The sequence below is a fragment of the Mus caroli genome, unplaced genomic scaffold (assembly GCF_978045245.1).
Source record: "Mus caroli unplaced genomic scaffold, Mus_caroli_1 scaffold_2, whole genome shotgun sequence".
In the NCBI taxonomy this organism is placed as follows: domain Eukaryota; kingdom Metazoa; phylum Chordata; class Mammalia; order Rodentia; family Muridae; genus Mus; species Mus caroli.
The window spans coordinates 111825789-111850671 of record NW_028227257.1 but is presented as its reverse complement, the minus strand read 5'-3'; the positions used below and the strand labels follow the sequence as shown (position 1 = coordinate 111850671).

At 39.6% G+C, this 24883-nt stretch overlaps 1 protein-coding gene across 1 annotated transcript in view; it reads left to right on the top strand.

The window, feature by feature from the left end:
* LOC110289830 (uncharacterized) overlaps nucleotides 1–22208 on the top strand; it is a 153161-nt gene extending 130953 nt beyond the window's left edge. Inside the window, exons 38-46 of the mRNA XM_085834804.1 lie at nucleotides 834–1018; nucleotides 1706–1910; nucleotides 2529–2644; nucleotides 5649–5775; nucleotides 10510–10724; nucleotides 15033–15252; nucleotides 17955–18166; nucleotides 19108–19318; nucleotides 22064–22208. Coding sequence (XP_085690930.1) covers nucleotides 834–1018; nucleotides 1706–1910; nucleotides 2529–2644; nucleotides 5649–5775; nucleotides 10510–10724; nucleotides 15033–15252; nucleotides 17955–18166; nucleotides 19108–19318; nucleotides 22064–22093 — 1521 coding nt within the window. The 3' untranslated portion in view covers nucleotides 22094–22208. The remainder of the gene's footprint in view (nucleotides 1–833; nucleotides 1019–1705; nucleotides 1911–2528; nucleotides 2645–5648; nucleotides 5776–10509; nucleotides 10725–15032; nucleotides 15253–17954; nucleotides 18167–19107; nucleotides 19319–22063) is intronic.
* Nucleotides 22209–24883: the final 2675 nt, after the last annotated feature.

Below are 24883 nucleotides of genomic sequence, written 5' to 3'. Positions count from 1 at the left end.
TTTTTGTTCCTTTGTTTAAATTCGCTTTGTTTGTTAGCTTTCAAGGACCTTAGAGTCCAACCTTGTCAAGGATTGGTGTATAATATTCTTGGATGTTAATTCATAAATGTCTAATGAAAGGTACCCCACTGTTAATACAGAATGCAGTCATTCATGTATTTGTTTTTGGGAATGGACACCACAATACTCCACTGGGGAGTCTTCAGTGCAGTAGCATCATTGCATCCATGAGTTGGTTTCCTTACATGGGCTAGTAGATTAAACAGCAGCTCTGTTAAACAGTCTCCTCTCAGATGAGGTAAGGCCTTTGCTGGCTGCGCTTTCTTATGACTGCAGAAGATCCATTAATTGGAATAGAGTCATTGGGACCTGCAAGTCTTACAGTCAAGCTGTATGCTATGTAAAAGCATTGTGGCTTGACTTGCTGCTTTTCCCATATAACCATGTGTAAGACAAAGAAGGAGAGTTGTGCTCAAGTTCCTCAGCCTTGTGGTTTAACCCTGACTGTACTGAAGATCATTTCATCATCCTGCTTTATTCACTTATCATAGAAAGGAAAATATATAATTATATACTATTAATAAATATTCAAATCTGTTTCAGACTTAGCAGCTGAAATCAATGCATACATACATACAATAATGAATCAATTTTTTATAATTTAGAGTAAATGCAGTAAACAAGAATGGTAAATGCTTTACAGTCTACCATTTTCCATACATTTCAACTTCCAGATAAATTATTGACTAGAACTACAGAAATATAATGCACTGTTATTTATATTATGACTATTTAATAGTATCTCTTTTCAAAACTTTGTAATTTTTTTTCAGACACAAGCAGGACGAGATTTCTTTAATGCTTTCAGAGAAATGTATACTACTTCAGTAATGAGCCAGTTGGAACTCAGAACACAACATCTGGAAAGGGAATTCTCTGAAATGAAGACCCGAACGTGTGAGAATGGTGTGGTGCTGGAAAACTATGTCAAACTTCATCAGTCACATAAGTTGATGGAGTGAGTAAAGCCCAAGAGTCATATAGAATATTAATTCAGCTCCTTAATCAACTCTCACAAAAGTGTGTTTTAACAAAATAGTATCATGGATATAAATACTAACTAGAAAAATATAATCATGGGAAACACTGATGACAAATGAGCTTCAGGAAGCAAACCCAGAAGGGCATGTCCCCTTTATTGGCATATGTACTCATGTGCTTGCTCTTAGTAGTCTCATATTTATCTTGGTTTCTTAGAAGTTTTTTCAATAAGTTTGTTGATGATTTCTCATTAATATACCTATACTTCTACAAATTTGCTAGCCTATACTCCCCGAAATATAAATATTGAACACTTGAATATTTTCTAGCATACAGTAGCATAAAGTCAGAGTGTGAAGGACAACCGGCATGTCTCCTCTGGGTATCATATCGCACTAGGCAACTTGCCTTGATTCTGATCCTGAGCATTTCCACTAGAGAAAACAGTTCTTTTAAACATTTCTATTTTTCACAAAGTCACACTCAAATCATAGGAAAATATTAACATGGCATGAAATAGAGGGTATTTCACATGGTGCTTCCAAATAATTCTTTCTTCGATGTGTGATGCTTTACAGGAGGCAAACAAACCGAGTTCTGTGTCTAATGAGTTGATTGGGGGGTGGGGGCAATGAGATACTATTTGCCTTCCCACTCTTTACAGGACTGAAGCGAAAATGAAGGAGGCCATGACCCAGTTTGCCATGCTGACTCAGCACAACACTGCATTACTAAACTTGCTGAGCTCTGTATTTGCTTCTGAGTGTCCCTGCAAGGGATCGGGAAGCCTCTTTACCCAAGAGAACACGCTGACTTCCACTTCAGGCCCACAGCCTGCAAATCAGTCCATAACAGCCCACCTGGATGCGGTTAGTTGTATTATTAAATATTTTCCCCTCTCTGGGTAATATAATCTGAGCTTTTGATGTGCACACTAGTGAATTGTTTAGTTTTTAAAAGATTTAAAATTTTGCATTTTTAATTATTTAGGGTTTTGTGGGGCGGCGGGCAGCAAGCATGTTGACGACTGAGGACAACTTGGGGAAGCCCCTTATCTCTTTCAAAAGTGTTCCCTAGGGAGTAAGACTGGGTTGGGCAGTCTTGGCCAAACATATTCTGATTTGCAGAGCCATAACCCTGGCTACGTTTAGTGTTTCTGGAGTGTTGAAAAGGCACACTCCTGTGTGAATGCATGTACATAAAACACAGTCAGGAGCAGGCATTGCCCAAAAGCACAAATTAAAAAGAGATGTGTTTTGTTGTGTAAATTTCAACAGTATAAAAGAATGAAAATGTCAACCAATCTGAGTTGTTTTAGGGAAAGCCCTCTGCTTGCATTTGTGTGCTTGATTCCCAGCATTTAGAGAATCATTTACCATGATTTACAACATTTAGAGAATTCGCCTAGATTCCTAAACCTGTGAGAAAGAGGTCCCAGACAGAACAAGTTCTGTATTTTTAAAAGCTAACTTCCCACCTTTTCAAAGCCTGCAGATGACAATGAAGATTTCAATAAAGCACTCACCAAGTCGAGTCTGTCTCCACAATCTGAGCTGCATCAAAAAAAGGAGAAATGTCTGGAATCAGCTAAAGAGAAAACTCTGTAAGACTTTAGCATTTCATATCTGTTTAAGCATTCATTCTTTGTTTGCCCTGTGCGTGTATGAAAAGCAAAATAAGAATCCATTTTGTATTTGCATTTTCTTACCTGAATTCTTATAGCTTAAAATTTATCTCAGAATTTCTAAACAAAAACCTTAAACCATTTGTGCAAGGCTACATTCCTCTGTAATAATGTTGAAACAATAGCAGTCAAGTCTTTCATATTCAGCTACACTCTTCATCAACCCTACAGTTTGGTTCTGAAAGTGTTTTCTTTTCCTTCAGCTAACACTTCAATATAAAATATCTCTTCAGTGCTGGCTTTTAACCACATCAAAAGTCTCTTGAATCTGTTTATATCCCTTTGCTCTGTTTGTCAGATACAACATAAACCAGTCAGATACATTCCATCTTCTAGGTGTCTTCCATATGCACCTAATACATGCATGTCTGTCTGTGTGTCCCTCTGTCTGCATGTATACATATGTTTGTATTCATTTGTCTGGGGTATGTGAGCTAAGGCTTTTTCCTGCGTTCTGGATCTTTCTCTTAAATGAAGTGAGAGACGTTTGTTATGAAGAAGCTGTAGTCCATGAACTTCTTTTCCTTTGTCTGAACAAAACCTGGTGAAGTCAGAAAATTGCTAGGCATGTAGACATCCCTACTGACCTGCTGCAGCATTTGGCTATCCTTGAAGAAAGTGTGGGAAACTCTTCAGAGCTTTTCAAAGGGAAACAGACACAGCTCAAATATCTTCCCAAACCCACTTCTGGGATGGTGGCTGAATAAGACACTGATCTACAAGTACAGCAGCATACCATTAAGAGTCACTTTATCACTATTTAAAAAAAAAACCAATAGTGTTTGGTTTCACCAGGTGGGGTACAAAGGAAGCACATAGCTGCTATGGGACATCCAAGAGACATCAACCTGCCGCCTCAGTTAAGGACAGTTATGATTTTTCTATGAAACATTCTTTTGGGGAAAATACAGAGCTCATTGACACTGTCTCTGGCTTCATCTTGAAGTGATGACTAAATTCAAGTTCTAAAGGGCTTATAACTCTCCTTAGTGTACAAATACTAAACTTTCTATGTGATTTTTTTACTTGGTTTTCAAAGCATACTTTACCCAGAAGAAAACAACCATGGTGGGTACAGAATGAGTCCCACATACATACACTCTTACTCATACCTTGGCATCAGGACGGCATGGATTTGAGGAACCCTGGCAGAAACCCAAATCCATGCACTTTACTTTTCGTCATGTCTCCAATCAAATACCTGATAAAAGCAACTTAATGGAGGAAGATTTTATTCTACAACATGATTTGAAACAATAGTGCCAATCTTGGTAGAGAAGGCATGGCAGAGGGTAACGCCTTCCATCACAGCACTAGCTTGCTTCCCCATGTTGTTCACATCTCCACAGACTGGGAAGCAGAAAGACCCAGAAGAGGCATCAGGGTAGAATCCAATCACACTCCCCCCAAGAGCCTGTTTGTCAAGCCAATTCCCATGTCCACAAGGACTACAGTACTTTAATCAGTAGCACCAGATTCTGACCAAGTCTTCATTCTCAAATCTACAGACACATAACACTTTCCAAACTATAACACTATGTATATTCAAGTCCTTTGTACAAACAATATACTATTTACATATTACATAGTCATGCTTATCAATAACTTTATCATCTCTTGGTTAGTTTTCTCTTTCCTCTCTATCTGTCTCTCTGTCTCTCTCTCACGCATGCTCTCTGTGTCTCTCATTGTCTCTGTCTCTCTGCCCCCTCCTCTCCCCACCCCTCTGTGTGCTGTCTGGCTGTGGGTCTCTAGATCTGTTCATATCTGTTGCAGGAGGAGCTGTCTCTGATGGTGGCTGAATAAGGCACTGATCTATGAGTATAGCAGAATACCATTAAGAATTATTTTATCCCTATTTTTTAAAAGACCAATAGTATGTGATTTCACCCTAGGTCTCTGGGCTATCTAGTTTCTGGGTCTAGGTCACCAAAGTAGTGATGGATATAGGTTTCATCTTATGGAGTCGACCTTAAGTCAATTTTATTGGTTGGTTACTTCTACAAACTCTGTGTCACTACTGCCCTAGTATATTTGCAGGTAGGGCGCGTCATTGCAGATTAAAGGTTCTATGACTGAGTTGATATTTATGTTTATCTTTTGTTAACCTGCCAAGTATCTTCCCATACCAAGACTAGAACACAGGCATGAAGTTCTGTACATGAATAATCTCTCTCTCTCAATCTCAATCTCTTCAAGTTCAAAGAGTTGGGTGGCTGTTATCTGCAGCAATTGGATCTTGCTATCAGTCAGTGGAGAGAATTCAGTTCATGAGACTTATACAAAAAGTTCCATATCTACTGATTCATCATTTGTCCCCAGTGTGAGCTATTTACATGCTGTGAGAGTCTTAAGACATTCCTTTATGCCTGGAAAATACAGAAGTGGATGCTCACAGTCATCTATAGGATGGAACACAGGGCCCCCAATGGAGGAGCTAGAGAAAGTACCCAAGAGCTAAAGGGGTCTGCAACCCTATAAGTGGAACAATAATATGAACTAATCAGTACTCCCCCCCCCACCAGAGCTTGTGTTTCTAGCTGTGTATGTAGCAGAAGATGGCCTAGTCGGCCATCATTGGGAAGAGAGGCCCCTTGGTCTTGCAAACTTTATATGCCCCAGTACAGGGGAACGCCAGGGCCAAGAAGTGGGAATGAGTGGGTAGGGGAGCAGGGCAGGGGGAGGGTATAGGGGACTTTTGGGATAACATTTGAAATGTAAATAATAAAATATCTAATAAAAAATTAAAAATAGAAATTCCTTTATATTATTTACTTGAAGTTTATTTTTAAATACTTTCCAATAAAGTTAATTTAAACAAGTAAGAATCATAATTTACTGATTTTTATGTGTTTGCACATAACATATGCTTTATGTTTACTCTGGAAAAGTTCCCACTAATTTAATCTTTACATTCTTGTAGAAGGAAAAAATGTTTTAAACCAACAACAACATCAACTGTGTGTGAAAATGGAGAGCATAGTTTCTTTGAAGTTTCAAACACCAGGCAATTTGAAAAGAATATTCCAATTGATGAACCACAACATGAGGTACTTTTCTATGAGTTAGGGGACCCAAAAGAGTCAGTTTGATAAATAAACCCCTGAATGCTTTAACAAGTGAGATTTTTTTTTAATATTTTTTATTACATATTTTCCTCAATTACATTTCCAATGCTATCCCAAAAGTCCCCCATAGCGCCCCCCACTTCCCTACCCACCCATTCCCAGTCTTTTGGCCCTGGCATTCCCCTATATTGGGGCATATGAAGTTTGCAAGTCCAATGGGCCTCTCTTTCCAGTGATGGCCGACTAGGCCATCTTTCGATACATATGCAGCTAGAGACAAGAGCTCCGGGGTACTGGTTAGTTCATCATGTTGTTCCAACTATAGGGTTGCAGATCCCTTTAGCTCCTTGGGTACTTTCTCTAGCTTCTCCATTGGGAGCCCTGTGATACATCCAATAGCTGACTGTGAACATCCACTCCTGTGTTTGCTAGGCCCCGGCATCGTCTCACAAGAGACAGCTATATTTGGGTCCTTTCAGCAAAATCTTGCTAGTGTATGCAATGGTGTCAGCGTTTAGAAGCTGATTATGGGATGGATCCCTGGATACGGCAGTCTCTAAATGGTCCATCCTTTCATCACAGCTCCAAACTTTGTCTCTGTAACTCCTTCCATGGGTGTTTTGTTCCCAATTCTAAGAAGGGGCACAGTGTCCACACTTTGGTCTTCATTCTTCTTGAGTTTCATGCATTTAGCAAATTGTATCTCATATCTTGGGTATCCTAAGTTTTGGGCTAATATCCACTTATCAGTGAATACATATTGTGTGAGTTCCTTTGTGATTGTGTTACCTCACTCAAGATGATGCCCTCCAGGTCCATCCATTTGGCTAGGAATTTCATAAATTCATTCTTTTTAATAGCTGAGTAGTACTCCATTGTGTAAATGTACCATAATTTCTGTATCCATTCCTCTGTTGAGGGACATCTGGGTTCTTTCCAGCTTCTGGCTATTATAAATAGGGCTGCTATGAACATAGTGGAGCATGTGTCCTTTTTACCGGTTGGGACATCTTCTGGATATATGCCCAGGAGAGGTATTGCTGGATCCTCCGGTAGTACTATGTCCAATTTTCTGAGGAACTGCCAGACTGATTTCCAGAGTGGTTGTACAAGCTTGCAATCCCACCAACAATGGAGGAGTGTTCCTCTTTCTCCACATCCTTGCCAGCATCTGCTGTCACCTGAATTTTTGATCTTAGCCATTCTGACTGGTGTGAGGTGGAATCTCAGGGTTGTTTTGATTTGCATTTCCCTGATGATTAAGGATGTTGAACATTTTTTCAGGTGCTTCTCTGCCATTCGGTATTCCTCAGGTGAGAATTCATTGTTCAGTTCTGAGCCCCATTTTTTAATGGGGTTATTTGACTTTCTGGAGTCCACCTTCTTGAGTTCTTTATATATATTGGATACTAGTCCCTTATATGATTTAGGATAGGTAAAGATCCTTTCCCAATCTGTTGGTAGTTTTTTTGTCTTATTGATGGTGTCTTTTGCCTTGCAGAAGCTTTGCAGTTTCATGAGGTCCCACTTGTCAATTCTCGATCTTACAGCACAAGCCATTGCTGTTCTATTCAAGAATTTTTCCCCTGTGCCCATATCTTCAAGGCTTTTCCCCACTTTCTCCTCTATAAGTTTCAGTGTCTCTGGTTTTATGTGAAGTTCCTTGATCCACTTAGACTTGACCTTAGTACAAGGAGATAGGAATGGATCGATTCGCATTCTTCTACATGTTAACAACCAGTTGTGCCAGCACCATTTGTTGAAAATGCTGTCTTTCTTCCACTGGATGTTTTTAGCTCCCTTGTCGAAGATCAAGTGACCGTAGGTGTGTGGGTTCATTTCTGGGTCTTCAATTCTATTCCATTGGTCTATTTGTCTGTCATTATACCAGTACCACGCAGTTTTTATCACAATTGCTCTGTAGTAAAGCTTTAGGTCCGGCATGGTGATTCCACCAGAGGTTCTTTTATCCTTGAGAAGAGTTTTTGCTATCCTAGGTTTTTTGTTATTCCAGATGAATTTGCAGATTGCGCTTTCTAATTCGTTGAAGAATTGAGTTGGGATTTTGATGGGGATTGCATTGAAGTGAGATGTTTTAAGAATATTACCAAGTTGATATTAAAGAAAAAGTTGTCTGTTTTCTATAAAACTATATAAGTTCTATAAAAAAGGACAAGCAATTGATTCTCTTTTGTCTCAAAATATAGTTGATATTTCAAAACCAAACATCATTGTATCGGCTTAGATTTTTTCAAAACCTATTTTAATAATGATTCTTCAACCTCCTTTTTTCCCCCACTCACCAGAGGTAAGAGAAAAGAAAGGTTAATAGGAAATGGGAGTTGTGGACCTGTTTAGAAATAGTTTTTTGGGGTGATTCCAATCTTCATTGTCAGCATTCCAGTCCCCTAGCAAAACACCAAACATGAACCAGCACCAACAGTCCAGGCCATTGAGCAAACACCAAACAAATCAGTAGCAGTGGTTAGATCCAGAAGAAACCACAAGGCTCTGCCCACTAGGCACGAGTCTGTAGCAGCAGCTGCAGCAGCAGCAGCAGCAAACAACCAGAATACCACCAGAAGTTCTTTGATGCATTTCTCTCCATGAAGTTACAAGTGAAGAAAGCAAAACCAACCAATGCAAGAATGTCATCAGGAAAGTCCAGCAGCAGTGAAGCCCAATGAAAACCCGCAAAGAGTTGCAAGGAAAACCAATGCCACAGTGTCATCCACAGTCTGTTGGGTTGTATTTACACTTATTCCAAACACCGTATGTCCTCTCAAGTGTTTGCTCTAGTGAAACATCATGTGCTCTTTTACCAGGCAGCTTCCAGAAAAATGCCATATGACACAACTAAGTCTCCAACAAACCCAGAAATTCCCACTTTAAAATGTTGTATGACTGTTTCCATATCACAAATATGAGATTAACTTTAGAGGATGATTTAATTGAGAAAATTAGCATATGTAAATGTAAAATAGTAAGTAGTAAAATGAGATCTAGTCATTCCCATATCAGTTATTTTGCCAGTTCCAAATAAAATTCAGTGATTACACTTTTAGTCACATTCTACACTGATAATAGTATTTAATAACAATAATAACTACAACAATAATAGTAATAATAAAGTCAGCCCTATATTGAATATGTATGCTGTATTTCTTCCTCCAAAGAACCCTTGGAGGGTTCATTGCTGAATACTGAACAGAAAGAGTGTATCAGAGGTGGTGGATGATTAACTCCAAGTAATGTCATTTACCAACTGTGCTAGAAATTGTATGTATACCTGTTTCCCATTATTCTATAGTTTCTAATCTTTTTTTAAAAAAAATTAAAAACATTTACAGAGTTGTAAGAATCTGAATTGAAAGGATGTGACATGAAACTTCTTTCCTCAATAGTATCACATTCTTTAAAGGAGACTAAATTACGTGAAATTCTACATCAGTTAATTTCATGTTTATCATTTGACAATTTATTGTTCAATTCTCCAAAGTTTAGTGGGTTAAACAACACTCTAAAATCACTGCACTCTAAAATCTACAGATTGAGAAAATCTTTGACAAGGACAGACCATTTCTTTTCCCATGACATTTAGTTGGAACAGACTGAAAAGGTAGAAGGTTGGAGGACTATTCCCCAATGTATCTGCTTGCTTTGGATATTGGCATTAGATGCTGGCAGTAGATTCATTTGAACGAGGGTGTTGGAACACTCAACATAGGAACACCCAACGTAGGAACACCCAAGCTTTCCTTGTAGTCTGGTGCCCTTACAATACAGTGATGGCATTGATGCAAAGTACTTTCTAAACTACTGTTGGAAGTCACAAAACACGAATCTTATCACATCTGCTTATTAGAAGCAAGTTTGAGATTTTTCCATATGGCAACATTTGTGAAATGAATATTACAGAATAACAGGTTCTCAAAGTATTGTTATATTATGTCCTAAAAATGGTATATAATTCAACCATCGGAAATAAGTCTTATTTACATACAACCTTATCAAATAATCAGGCATTGTTGGATGAAGCAAACTATAATTTACAAATTCAAAGACCATCTGTGGTTCACTGGGAGGGCTATGTGAAAGACAGAGAGGGCAGGTCACACCTGTGGTGACTTGATTAAGATGGAGGAGCTCACTCCCTAAGGAGATACTTCAGTTCATTTTGATCCCAGCTCAGTCAACAGTTCCTCTCAGAGGTGATTCTTCTCCATCCTCCCTCTGCTGGTTGTCTTGTAGCTGCTGTTTAACAACAATCACACACCCTCAGTTTTTGTGTCAGCTTTTCTGTGGCCTTGATCTCCTTATGTTGATGCTTTAAAAGCCACCAGATATCTGGCAGGGGCCCTCTGAAGTACTTGTAATTTTATATACTAAGTCCATAATATAACATACTCTAAAATTTATTTTAATAAAAATTATTCATTATTAACACTTTTATTTTATCCTGTGACTTTTCAAAATATCTAATTCCATGGGCACTGACATAGTGATTTAGGGTGGAGTAGACATATCAGCAATAGAGGACTTACCTCCAGTGCACCAGACTCACTTTGACAATTCCACACACAAACACAAATACACATTCATAAATGCACACATATTTAAATGTTCAGAGTTACTGCCCAAAACTAAAATAATCAAACACATCACATTTATTGTTATCACAATTAAAAGAAAATATATTTCTTAAATTTCTTTCAGATAATAAGAAAAGATAAAGAAACTCTTAATAACATACAAGGGAACCACAATACCTTGGTCATAAGCCCATGGGAATTCAGATGTACAGATCTGGAGTCTGAACACTCAGAAGAGAGAACTCATCACGCCTTCTGTAAAGCTGAACCCGAACAGTATAAGGATCCCTGTCTAGAACGGGTAGCAATGACACGTTCACCATCTCAAGCACAACTAAGGCAAGTCAGTCAATTGTCTCTGAAAAAATGGTTGTTAGTGAAAGTCACTGATGAGATTCCATTGTGTAGAATCAAGCTAGTAATACAATTTTGGAACATCTTACTAAGTGAACTTTTTAAAAATATGCTCACTCAAAAATAGTTGCTATTGTTTTCCAGGTTTGGGTTGCATAGTGCTTTTTCCCACAATATCTCCATAATGTACGTTTTGTTTAGTTATACTCTTGTAAAATTTCAGATCAGAACTCCTATGAATTTATGAATTAGAAGTTTAACTGTTATCTGAGTATGATAACATAAGCGCCAAGATATATAGTACGAGTTCTGCACAGGTGGCCACATTCTAACATTTGCCAATGGACTTTCAACTGTGTTGCTTGGTGTTCTCACTAGAGGATTTGTAGGGGTCACCCTCCTAAGTTACTCTGTGCTGTGTGAAGTCAGGATTGCAGTGTAGGTTAGCATGATGGTGAAGACAAGCATAATTTAAGAGTGGACAAAACAGCTCCTCCTTGTCCAGTAGAAAGAGTGTGTAGGTGTGGTCCCATCCCTGATGACTTGGTAAGCATGAGATGAGCTGTGTATAAAGCTTTGTTTTAGTTGCCACTATAATCAAGGAAGTGGTCATGGGCAGTTATTTCACACTGCTTCTTGGCAGATACAAGGACCATTTTAGCAGGTAGCATTTTAACCTGCTGAGCCATGCATGTGTGACAGCCATTTCCCTGCCCCCTGCATTGTATTTCTTTTTAGTTTGTGTATTAGTTAGGGTTTTACTGCTGTGAACAGACACTATGACCAAGGCAAGTCTTATAAAAAAAACATTTAATTGGGGCTGGCTTACAGGTTCAGAGGTTCAGTCCATTATCATCAAGGTGGGAGCATGGCAGTATCCAGGCAGGCATGGCGCAGGAGGAGCTGAGAGTTCTATGTCTTCATCCAAAGGCTGCTAGTGGAAGACTGACTTCCAGGCAACTAGGGTGAGGATTTTATACCCACACCCACAGTGACACACCCATTCCAACCAGGTCACACCTATTCCAACAAGGCCACACCTTCAGATGGTGCCACTCCCTGGTCCAGGGATATACAAACCATCACATTCCACTCCCTGGTCCCCATAGACTTGTTCAAAAACATGAGTCTGTGGGGGCCATACTTAAACATAGCATAATGCAAAATGCATTTAGTGCAACTTTCAAAGTCCTCATAGTCTATAGCAGTTGCAACAATGTTAAAAGTCCAAAGTTCAAGGTCTCTTCTGAGATTCATTCAACTTAATTAACTGTAATCCCCAAAGCAAGGCAGGAAACCAGTTGGGCAAACTCCAAACTCTGCATCTCCATGGCTGATGTCAAAGCGGTCTTCAGATCTCCACTCCTTTTTCATCTTTGTTGACTGCAACAAACTGCTTTCTCCTGGGCTGGTTCCACTCCCTGTTAGCGGCTTTCCTCAGCATGTGTCCCATGGCTCTGGCATCTTTAACATCTTTGAGTCTCCAAGGCAATTTCAATGTTACAGCTTCTTGTTTCAGTGTCTGGGATTCCACTTGATCTTTTGGACTCCTCCTAAGGGCTGGCATCACTTTTCCAGCTCTGCCCTCTGTAGCACTTTAAGCTCAGGTTGATCCACTCCACTACGGCTGCAGTTCTTGGTGATCACTCCATGATACTGACATCTCCAATACACTGGGATATTCCACTCCAACTAGGCTTCACCAATAGCCTCTCATAGGCTCTCTTCAGGGTGCCAAGCCTCAAATCCTTTGCATGACCCCTTTAGTCCTGGGCCATCAACTACAGCTGAGGCTTCACCTTCTCCAATGGCCTTCCTTGGCCTCTCACAGTGCTAAGCCTCAGCTTCTCTCCACTATCCCTTCATTCCTTCACAAGCAGTACCACCTGAGTGACTCTTACATATTACCAAGTCCAGCCGCAGCATGAGGTGCAACCTTGGTTATCTCTGGAACACAGCTTCTTTGTGCTCCCAGAAAACAATTTCCAGAAGATTTCACCTCAGTGATGCTTGTCTCTTCTTAATCACTGCTAATTCCTTAGCTCCAGCTAACCAGCATCAATTTTCCCAGTGGTTCCTTCCATTCTTAACTCTAGAGCCAGAGCCACATGGCTGAAGCTGCCGAGTTCTGCTGCTTACAGGAACTAGAACATGATCCCCTTGTATTATTACATTATCACTAGCTTTATGTTTTCTAAATCCTTCACTGCCTAAGCTTGGCTATCCTGGTTCTTGCTCTGTAGATTGACCTTGAATGTAGAGATCAGCATGCTTGTCTCATGGGATTAAAGGTGTGTACCACCATGCCTAGATCTAATTTAGCTGGGTAGGATCTTGCCCCAAGGTCCCACTCCCTTAATCTTTATCTCCTAGAACACAAGATTTTGCTCCATTTCAATTCCTGGTACTCCTTTAATACTCAAACCATATATTTTATAGTTTTCCTTTCTAAGCTTGCTATGCTTGTTCAAACTTTCCTTCATAAGACTTAACCAGAGAACAAAGTCTCTGCTGGGCTTTTTTGAAACTTCTTTTGTCAATGCAATTAATCCAAGTCTCTTCACCTTAGCCTCAGGCAAACTTTTCAGACAAGGGCAAAAAGTAACCACATTCTTCACCAAAATACCACAAAACCAGTCTTTATGCCACATTCTGAAATTCTTCTCCTTTGAAATCTCTTGGGCCAGGTCAACACAGTTCAAATTACTCCCAGCAACAAAGTCTTCCATATTCCTACTAGGATGACCCATTAAGCCCCATTTAAAGCATTCCACTGCTTTCCAAATCCAAAGTCCCAAAATCCACATTCTTTCAAATAAAAGCATGGTCAGGCCTATCACAGCGATACCCCACTCCTGGTACCAACTTCTGTATTAGTTAGGGTTTTACTGCTGTGAACAGACACTATGACCAAGGCAAGTCTTATAAAAAAAACATTTAATTGGGGCTGGCTTACAGGTTCAGAGGTTCAGTCCATTATCATCAAGGTGGGAGCATGGCAGTATCCAGGCAGGCATGGCGCAGGAGGAGCTGAGAGTTCTATGTCTTCATCCAAAGGCTGCTAGTGGAAGACTGACTTCCAGGCAACTAGGGTGAGGATTTTATACCCACACCCACAGTGACACACCCATTCCAACCAGGTCACACCTATTCCAACAAGGCCACACCTTCAGATGGTGCCACTCCCTGGTCCAGGGATATACAAACCATCACAGTTTGGAATTCAGAAATATAATTATTTCTAAGTTCTGTGTTCTGATGTTGTTTGGGGGAAAATGTTTATTTGCTCTTTTGCCATTGTTAGAAGTCTTTCATGGGAAAAGGCACCGAGTCCTGTTTGGCCATGTGGAAGGAATGGTGTAACATGGTTTCCTGCCCCTGGAACAGAGCCAGGAGGTCATGAGCCTCCAGAAGTGTTGATAGTTCCTGTGATTGAGACTTGTTTGTATTTAATATATAACTTTCTACTCCTCCTTCCCGAAATAGTCTCCCTTCTTAGGTCATCAGGGAATGTCCTCTCTGCCAAGGCTAATGACTCCATGGTAATCGGTGACAGAACCAGTCCAGATTGGGAGAGTGTGGCTAATGTCTCAGCAAAATGGTAAATGCTGGGACCTTCAGTATAGCACTTAAGGCTGTAGAAAAGAACTCTGAAAACATGAGTTCAAAAGTAATTTCTCAACTATGCAAGTGAATTGTATAAGGAGCTTCACAGACCTAAAAGAACAAAGAAACCTGCACTGTGACCCAGTTTGTCAGAAATTATTAAGACAGGCAAATACAAAGGCAGACAGATTCCTGAGTTCAAGGTCAGCCTGGGACAGAGCTAGGTTAAGCCCAGGCATGGTAAGAATGGTAATCTCAGGGCAAAATCTTACCTAACTATCATATTGTTTGTGCTGACAAAACCAGGCAACTTTCTGAATTTATCTGCAATGATAAAAAAAAAAATGTGTTTGCTGTCTTTTTGAAAGAATCACGGTGCTGGGGTCATGGGATGCTGATTCTGGGGTAATGGCTAAAGTGATATGTAAATGAAAGGCTGGGATTTTGATCTTCAAGAGAGCAGCTACCAAGAGAGTTTCTGGAATTGCAAGAGAGAGCTGTCTCAGTAGAGAGTTATCTGGAAAACTCTCTCTAGCAGAACATAGACCATCAGCTTGAAACCCAGGATTTGACCTTGAGTCATTCTTTCTCAATTCCCAGATACCTCTTCCTCAAAACCCCTCTCCAAAGATGAGGCTGGTCCTTGGTAACAATAAGACTTACGTTTGCCTTTGGGAATCTCCACAGATCTAAGGACCGACAAGATGGGCCCATGAGGAGGAACTTTAATGAAAGGGAGGCTTATAGTTCTACATCAAATGCAGGCATGATGAGCTCTGGTCCAGAGTTTGGATCTGGACAACTCTACAACAGTTTGGGATATAACAGAAATTTCCTGCAAAGAGAACCCTTGATGACAACCTCGAGACCACAGACCTTTGAGAATTCATTGAGCTTCCCAAACAGGGTGAATTGTGCTGTTTTTCTTTAGTTTCAGGTGTCTTATACAATTGTGTTCTTAACTGGGTGGCATACTGAGTTGATTTAATTAACTCATTTATCTTAAATTAATCTCATAATTTTGTGTTAATAAAGAAACCAATTGTATACATTTTAAAACTCCTTGGAGACTGCATTTACAACAAATAATCACTTGAGTCATGAGGTATTTATATTTATTCTGATGCATATCTTTATAGGCATATGGAAATTAAATCTTAGAAAACTACCATTGTCTCATGTCATTACAGGCAAACTTTGTAAGGTATTGACTCTTGATTTTTAAGTGCTGTTGTTAGGGCTCAGGTTCATAGTAGTCTCAATATATTTCCCTAGCATTCCAAGTGTGACATCATATTGAGTATCTAATGCATATGCCTACAGTTAAGGAAATCTGAGAATACATTTTTCCCTGGGAATGCTTTTTATGAAATCTGTATATTTGCTACACCAAAAAGAATAGAAAAATGTCTTTAATGGCTGTCTTATTTATCATATACTGATTTCAATTTTTTTCAGTGTGATAACTACTGCATAATCTTATAATAAAATAATTCTCTCTCTCTCTCTCTCTCTCTCTCTCTCTCTCTCTCTCTCTCTCTGTCTCTCTCTGTCTCTCTCTCTCTCTCTCTCTCTCTGTCTCTCTCTCTCTCTCGGTTTGAGACATGGTTTTACTTTGTAGTCCTGGCTGTCCTGAAATTCACTCTGTTGACCAGGCTGGCCTTAAAATTAGAGATTCACCTGCCTCTGCCTCCTGAGTGCTGGGATTAGAGGCGTGTGTCATGACCACCACTAAAAGTAATTTTGTTAATCAAGTATTTCAGTTGTCAAAATGGAGAAATCTTTGGGTTTTTTTCCCTTTTTTTTTTTTTACTTGAAATGATGATGACTCAATGATGAGCTATATAAAAAGTCTTTAAATCACAACCAATGTGAATTCTGTTTCTCCTATGCAGTCTCATGAGTATATATTCCTACATCCTCTGGGATTCCAAGAGGAATCTTGCCAATGAAATACATGATTAAAATATCTATTTTTTCAGAACTCCAATTCATTTTTTATTAATAGTTCTTTATATTGTTCTACAATTTAATTATGACAAATAACACTTGTTGCATATTTATTAATGGGAATTTGGTGTATTTAATAATTTCTTTGATTAAAGTCTTAGTATGAAAACTGACAAATCTTTTTACTTGGCAGTTCTGGTGACTGGTGGTTTTATGTTGCTTCTCACTAGCATTGTCATTAATAAGTTACTCTTACTTACTATGGGCTTCTTTAAAAGAAACTGAATTCTATAATATCTTCAGAGCCATCATTTGCCAATTTATTTCAATTACCCGAATTTAGTGGATTAAACAATAATCATTATATTTCACAATCTCCAGTTTGAGAAAAATCTTGAAAAGGTCAGATCCTCTCTTCTCTACTAACATTTGATTAAAAACAGTTACAATGGGAGGCTAGAATCCCATGTAGTATCATTTCCAACACGTCTGCTTTCTCTGCATGTTGCTGTTGGATGCTGAGGAATTTGATTTGCAGTAGGGTGGTAGAACACCCATGTGGGAACACCTATACTTTCCTTGTAGATTGAGGAAAGTATTTATTCTGCTTACACTTCCTATCCAGTCTCATGACTCTATGCCGTTTATCACCAAAGGAAGTCAGGACAGGAACTCAAACAGGGCAGGAAATTGGAGGCAGGAGCTGATGCAGAGGCCATGGAGGAGTGCTGCTTATTGAACTGCTCCTCATTGGCTTGCTTGGCCTTCTTTCTTATAGAACTCAGGACCACTAGCCCAGAGATGGCTCCACCCACCATGGTCTGAGCCTTCCCTGACCGATTATTAATTGAGAAAATGCTCTACTGATGGATCTCATAAAGGCATTTCCTCAACTGAGGCTCCTTCCTCTCTGATGACTCTAACTTGTGTCAAGTTGACACACAAAACCAAACAGTACAAATATTAAAGAATGACAGGTTTTCAAACTACTGTTATGAAATGTCTTCTGGTCAAAATTTATATAATTCTCACCCTTGAAAATTATGCCCATTTCCACTCAACCCTATCAAATAATCAGTTATTATGGAAGAAGCAAACTATAATTTACAAATTCAAAGACATTTCCTTGTTCACTGTGAGGGCTGTGTGGAGGACAGAGAGGGCAGATCACACCTGTGGTGACTTGGTTAGAATGGAAGGAGCTCACTCCCTAAGGAAACGCTTCAGTTCATTTTAATCCCAGCTCAGTTAACAATTGCTCCTGGAGGTGATCCTTCTCCATCCCCCCTCTGCAGTGTCTTGTAGCTTATGTGTGACTGCCATTCACTTTCGCACGGCTTTTGCATCATTTTTCTCCATTGGTCTTTATGACCTTCAGGTCAGTCTTTCTGAAGCTCATATGGCTTTATATTATAGGTCCAGAGAGTAACATATTTTGAAAGTGATTTTAATTTAAATTATTCTTTCTTCATGTGTTTCACTCATTCTGTCATTTTTTTCCAAAAATATCTAATTCCATGGCAATAACATGACAATGATTTTAAGCTGTAGTATTCACATATTTAAATATTCAGAATCATTGGCCTGAAACTATAGAAAGCAAGCACATACATGTATTGTTAGCACAATTTAAATACATATATTTTAAATCTTTTTCAGGTAAGAGAAGACAATCAGCAAACTTCTTATGACAAAGTAGGACACCATAATGCCTCACGCGTAAAGCCACAGAAAGCCACACTTTCAACCCTGCAGTCCAAACACCCAGAAGTAACTCATCAAGCCTTGCGTAAGGCAGAACCAAAATGCTATGAGGAGCCACATCCTGAAAGGATACAGATGACAAGGCCATTAACTTATGACCAACCCAAGTAAGTAATATATGTATATATACATATGTGTGTGTGTCTGAAAAATAATCATCATTGAAAGACATTCATGATGTTTTATGATGTGAAATCAAGCTAGAGAATATAATTATGGGAAACTAATGTTTATAAATGAGCTTTAAAAAATTGCTCAAAGTAGTTTCTCTCATTGCCCAGGTTCAGGTTGCATGGCGCTTTCCACCCAATTCCTTTATACTGTATCTCTCTTGTAGCATGAATTTTTAAATGAATAGTTTAGCTATTGTTTATGATACCCGAGTTCAGGGGTCTAGTAGTACTAGAGCTACACCAGGGCCACATTCCAATGCTTTGTTAATTAACTCTCAACTGTGTTACTTGGTGTCCCCACTAGAGGGTTTGTACAGACAGAGGGTTTTCCAATGGTTTTCTACACTGTGTGAAGTCATGAGGAGAAGGTTACCATGAAGGTAAAGATAACCATAATTTAAAAGTGGTTAAAACAGTTTCATGCTCGTTGGGTAGGAGGTGTGGAGACAGAATAGCTGGGCCACACCTATGGTGCGTTGTTGAGTGGGAGATGAGCCGTCTGAGAAGCTGCTTCAGTTTGTTTTAGCTTGGATTATAAAAAAGGAGTTATCCTAGACATCAATCTACACAGTTCCTTGGCAATTACAAGTATTTCTAATCACACCATCAAAAATCTTACAATAGGGCCATTCCAACAGAAACCTGCAAAGCCACACATCAGCGACAGCCACTTCTTGCTTTGTTTGGTTTCTTTTTTAGTTTGGAATCCAGACATATAGTTCTTTACAGTTCCACTTTAAATCACAACCATACAAAGTTACAATGTTTAGACCTTGTTAGGTGAAAAGTCATTTACTCCCCCACCCCGACCCCATTTTTAAGGCATCCTACAAGGGAAAATGAGGCACTTATGTTTGCCTTTGGCATTTTCACAGGTCTAAGGACAGGCAAGATGAGTCCATGAGGAGGAACTTTGTTAAAATGGAGGCTTATAGTTCTGTGCTAAACACGTATACAACGACAAGCCCTGCTCCAGGGTTTGGATCTGGACAATGCTGCAACAGTTTGGAACATAGCGGAAGTTTCACGCCGCCAATCTCCAGGCCATGGCGTTTTGTGGAGAGTGTGGATAGCTACCTATGCAGGGTCAGTGGCGCTACCCTTTTGATTATGCTTTCATTTGTCTGTCATAACTCTTGCTTTTAATTTGGTGATGTAATCTACACATCTTAAATTAATATCACAATTGTGTGTCAATATAGAAAATCAATTTTACACATTTATAAATCCTCAGAGCTTTTACTTTCAGCAAATAACTTTTTCTTAATTTGAATCAATACATGTGGCTGCTAAAGCATGCCGAACTTTCTTTAAAGGCTATAGGGAAACTAAGTTTAATATTTTTTCTGTGATCACAGGAAGACTTAAAAAGGGATTGATTGGCTAAGATCCTAATTAACTTTGGTTTAGCTCAAGTTTGGGGTATTCCCCCAACACCCCAAGCTTGACATCTAAACGATTACTCTTGTGTGAACATTTCAAGTTTAAAGGAATCTTGAGAGGAATGCTTTTTATGAAGGATCTATACCTACAAAGTCAAGGAAAGCTAAGAATATTCCCTTAATTTCTGTCTTAATTACCACATGTTGATTTCAGATTTGGTTTACTGTAATCACTACTGTACACTCTTTAATATCATGAAGGTGATTTTCTTAAGCCAGATATGATGTTTCAAAGTGCAGTTCATTAACTTTGTGTACTTTGCCCTCAAACGGGGGACTTGGAGCTAAGATTGCAGTTCTATAATTCCTTTTGATCGCTACTTCCTAAAAAACCCAAATTGTATTTTTCCTATTCTCAGTCTCATGTGTGACCCATGCTATCTCCACTTCCTTTGCAGTTGAAATAGGAATTTTTTTTTAATCTAAAAATATGGAAAGCTTTTTTTAAGATTACAACTTATTTCTTTTTGAAAAATATTCATGCTGCAAACATGGACATAGTCATTTTAGGGGAATTTAACATTTCCTAGAATTTTTGTTCTGGTTTGTTTTGACTTTTTGAGACAGGATTTCTCTGTGTAGCCCTGACTATCTGGAGACCAAGCTGGCCTCAAAATCAGGGAGATCCACCTGCCTCTGCCTCCCAAGTGCTAGGATTAAAGGAGTGCGCCACAACTACTAGGCTGTTACAATTTTTATTTTTATTTTTATTTTTTTATTAAAGTTTCAGTAACTTTTTTGTCTGTGTATCAAAACCTGTTGCAATGGTCACACAGAATGCCCCTTGCAGAGTAGTAAGAAAACAGAGTGCTTGACCCAATTTAAGATGAATATCTACTAGTAGAACAATTTTTGATCTAGGGTGGTTTATTAAAAAAAAATACTTTTCTAAAAATAGTGTTAGTTTTTTTTAATTCTGTATATACTGTTATTATAACAGCCATTTCTATCAGTAAAAATTGATCCCTATCTTGATCTCAGAAAATACCCCGTAGACTCATATTAACTAGAGCCTCAACTCTCTCCCCTAACTGGCATCTTTAAAGTCTAAATCTTCCTAACAAGTTTTGCAACTGAATATCATAAAAGGGAAAAATAAACAAACGCACTCACACATCAATTAGACCCCAGGAAGCTACATTTGTTTTGGTTGCAGCAGCAGGGGATGAAAGCAGAAGGTGGCAAGGTAGCAAGAGGAAGCTAACTCAGTGTGTCCCGGGGCTGCTGCCCACGCTCCGACCAGTTCTTAATGTTATTGCATTGAAAAGAATTTCAGGAATAACCAGAAGGCCAGAGCAAAGCAAATGGATGCCTTTGTTAATTAAGCAGAAAGGCCAACACACTTGATGAGAGTGGGCGGAACTGAGAACAAGAATGCGCCTGAAGGTCTTGCCCTAACTCTGATTGGGGCTTTGAGCCTTGTGATTCTGCCACCAAACTAGGGACCGCATTTGTGCCAGCCCCCTTCTCTTCCTCTTCTCCTTTAAAAGTGTGGTCCAAATCGCACCTTCACACTTCACAGCTAAGTGGAATGGTGTGCTCAGTCAGTGGGAGGGGCCAACGTTCCTGCTTCCGGTTTTCCATGTGAGGGAGTCACAGAGCAACAAAATTCAAGCTTTGCTTGTGCCTCCAGCCTGTATTCCTGTTACTTCTCAAAATAAACTCATTGCTGAAACCTTTGGTTAGAATCCAGGTGGCATAATATTTTAAATATTTCCCAGAATTACAAATGACTGAGGTCATTTATCATTATGACAATAATAGTTTCTTCTTTTGTGTATTTAATGTTTTGAAAATTGGTCACAGAGCACATTAACTTATTAATTTTCTAAAGGTAAAATTGAATTTTTTAATTTATTAAAGTAAATTATCAGATTATATTTCCTTTAAGGGCATATTTTTTGCTAAGAATCATAAAGTGACACATTTGGAATAAAGAGTTGACTAATCATTGTACGGAAATAATGAAGCCACATCGACAGTACGGTGTATAAAAAGTAGGCAAATGTTAATTGCAGTTGTTACTCAAAGCAATTTTAGCAACATTCCACAAATAATCTATACCTCTAAGCATAATTGTGTTTATCTGATCTGACTTAGGTGATGTCTTTCAAACTATTCTCCAAGTAGAGGAGGTCTCTAGAGGATTTTTAAAGGTCACATTTTCCTTTGCCAATTTTATATGCTTTTAATTAACATGCAAAATATTAGGTGTCAATATAGCGGTTCTAAGCATACCTTATCTCTTGTGATACCCCCTTTCCACTTCTACCTACCTCCTGACCCTACCGACCCACAATGAATAAAGGCCACACTTTCTGAGTATCATTCCTGTAATACTTTTTCTTGTTTAACAGAAGTCTTACAAATATTATTTGAATTTTTGCAGACATGGCAGCAGTTATACTACCACTACTAGAGAAGACAAAGATGGTACATTTCTGAAATGCTCAAATTAAGCTTAATCAGTTCTGAAATAAGTTATCATAAATAATAAATGGCTTCCATTCCCTTCGATCTGCTGATATCATACATTAAATATTTTTGCTGCTCACATAAAATAAAAGATGTGAAAATGTAAATGTTTCTAGTTATTCTCCATTTATTGATCTCTCTTCACCTCTATTTGTGAGTAGGTGTGCTGCCACACAGAAGAAAGAAGGGAGGGCAAAGCAGGCCTGGATTGTCCTGTTCTTCCCCGCCCCACCCCTGTATCCATAGCAGAGCCACTAGCTCTTCTCCGTTCTCCCTGACCACTGTTCCCCCCATACTGTTGCTGGACTCCTTGTCAGGCAAAGAAATACTGCAATGACTGAAGAAAGGCTCCTAAAGAGGTGACCTGTATGCGACCAGTGGTGGAGACAGGCCCACTCCTGGTTGCTGCAGATGCCAGGGAACAAACTGAACTGCTGAGCAGAAGTCTGCAGAGGTGATAGCCCCAGAGGGACAGGCAAGCATTTCCTCGATTTCTGCCTGCCTAGTCTCTTCCCTGTCCAGAAAGCCAATGTGAACAAAGGGCACCAGGCAAGGGAAGTGGTTGGCCAAGGCTCCTGTGCAGCCCCTGTACCTCCTGCAGGCTCTTGAGGCCAGGGTCATGAAGAAATCAGTACTGAAGGAGAAGCTGAATCAGGTGGGTGCTGCCTTGTGCCCTCCAGGTTCTTCTGGAGAATTAAAGCACTCTGCAAACCCTTGTGATGGCCACCCATGGAGCAAAGGGCAGGCATTCTGCAAATAAAATAGACAAAGATAATTATACCCCACCCAAACCTCATAGAATGGAAGCTATTCAGTGTCATTTGGAAACAGTTTGATTGCCTGAAAAAATACATACTATTACAGAAATTGTACCTGGATTAAAGACATTTTTTTTTTTTGCATTATAAGATTCTTTGGTTGGAACAGTTGTTCCCAATTCATTTCTTTTTTTTTCCTTAGATACTTTCTTCATTAAATTTCAAATGCTATTCCCAAAGTACCCTATACCCTCCCCCCGCCCTGCTCTCCAACCCACCCACTCCTGCTTCCTGGCCCTGGCATTCCCCTATACTGGGGCATATGACCTTCACAATACCAAGGGCCTCTCCTCCCATTGACGACCAACTAGGCCATCCTCTACTACATATGCAACTAAAGACACAGCTCTGGGGATTACAGGTTAGTTCCTCCTATAGGGTTGCAGACCCCTTTAGCTCCTTGGGTACTTTCTCTAGCTCCTTCATTAGGGGCCCTGTGTTCTATCCAATAGAACTTCTGTATTTGCCAGGCATTGGCATAGACTCGCAACAGAGAGCTATATCAGGGTCCTGTAAGCAAAATCTATCTGGCATATGCAATAGTGTCTGGGTTTGGTGGTGGCATTTGGGATGGATCCCCAGGTAGGGCAGTCTCTGAATGGTCTTTCCTTCCATCTTAGCTCCGAACTTTGTCTCTATAACTCCTTCCAGGGGTATTTTGTTCCCCATTCTAAGAAGGAACAAAGTATCCACACTTTGGTCTTCCTTGAGTTTCATGTGTTTTGCAAATTGTATCTTGGATATTCTGTTTCTGGGCTAATATCCACTTATCAGTGAGTGCATACCATGTGTGTTCTTTTGTGATTGGGTTACCTCACTCAGGATGATATCCTCCAAATGCATCCATTTGCCTAAGAATTTCATGAATTCATTGTTTTTAATTGCTGAGTAGTACTCCATTGTGTAAAGGTACCACATTTTCTGTATTCATTCCTCTGTTGAGGGACACCTGGGTTCTTTCCAGCTTTTGGCTATTATAAATAAGGAGCTGAGATGAAAGGATGGACCATCTAGAGACTGCCATACCCGGGGATCCATCCCATAATCAGCCTCCAAACGCTGACACCTTTGCACACACTAGCAAGATTTTGCTGAAAGGACCCTGATATAGCTGTCTCTTGTGAGGCTGTGCCGGGGCCTAGCAAACACAGAAGTGGATGCTCACAGTCAGCTATTGGATGGATAGCAGGGCCCCCAATGGAGGAGCCAGAGAAAGTACCCAAGGAGCTAAAGGGGTCTGCAACCCTATAGGTGGAACAACAATATTAACTAACCAGTACTCCCCGGAGCTCGTGTCTCTAGCTGCATATATATCAGAAGATAACCTAGTTGGCCATCAGTGAAAAGAGAGGCCCATTGGTCTTGCAAACTTTATATGCCTCAGTACAGGGGAACACCAGGGCCAAGAAGTGGGAGTGGGGGCTGGGAGGGGAGTGGGGGGACAGGGTTTGGGGGACTTTTGGGGTAGCATTGGAAATATAAATGAAGAAAATACCTAATTAAAAAAATAAAAATGAGAAATGAAAAAATATTATTCACATAAAAAAAAGGTTGCTATGAACATAGTGGAGCATGTGTCCTTATTAGAATTTGGAACATCTTCTGGGTATATGCCCAGGAGAGGTATTGCTGGATCCTCCGGTAGTACTATGTCCAATTTTCTGAGGAACCACCAGACTGATTTCCAGGGTGGTTGTACAAGCTTGCAATCCCACCAACAATGGAGGAGTGTTCCTCTTTCTCCACATCCTCGCCAGCATCTGCTGTCACCTGAATTTTTGATCTGAGCCATTCTGACTGGTGTGAGGTGCAATCTCAGGGTTGTTTTGATTTGCATTTCCCTGATGATTAAGGATATTGAACATTTTTTCAGGTACTTCTCAGCCATTCGGTATTCCTTAGTTGAGAATTCTTTG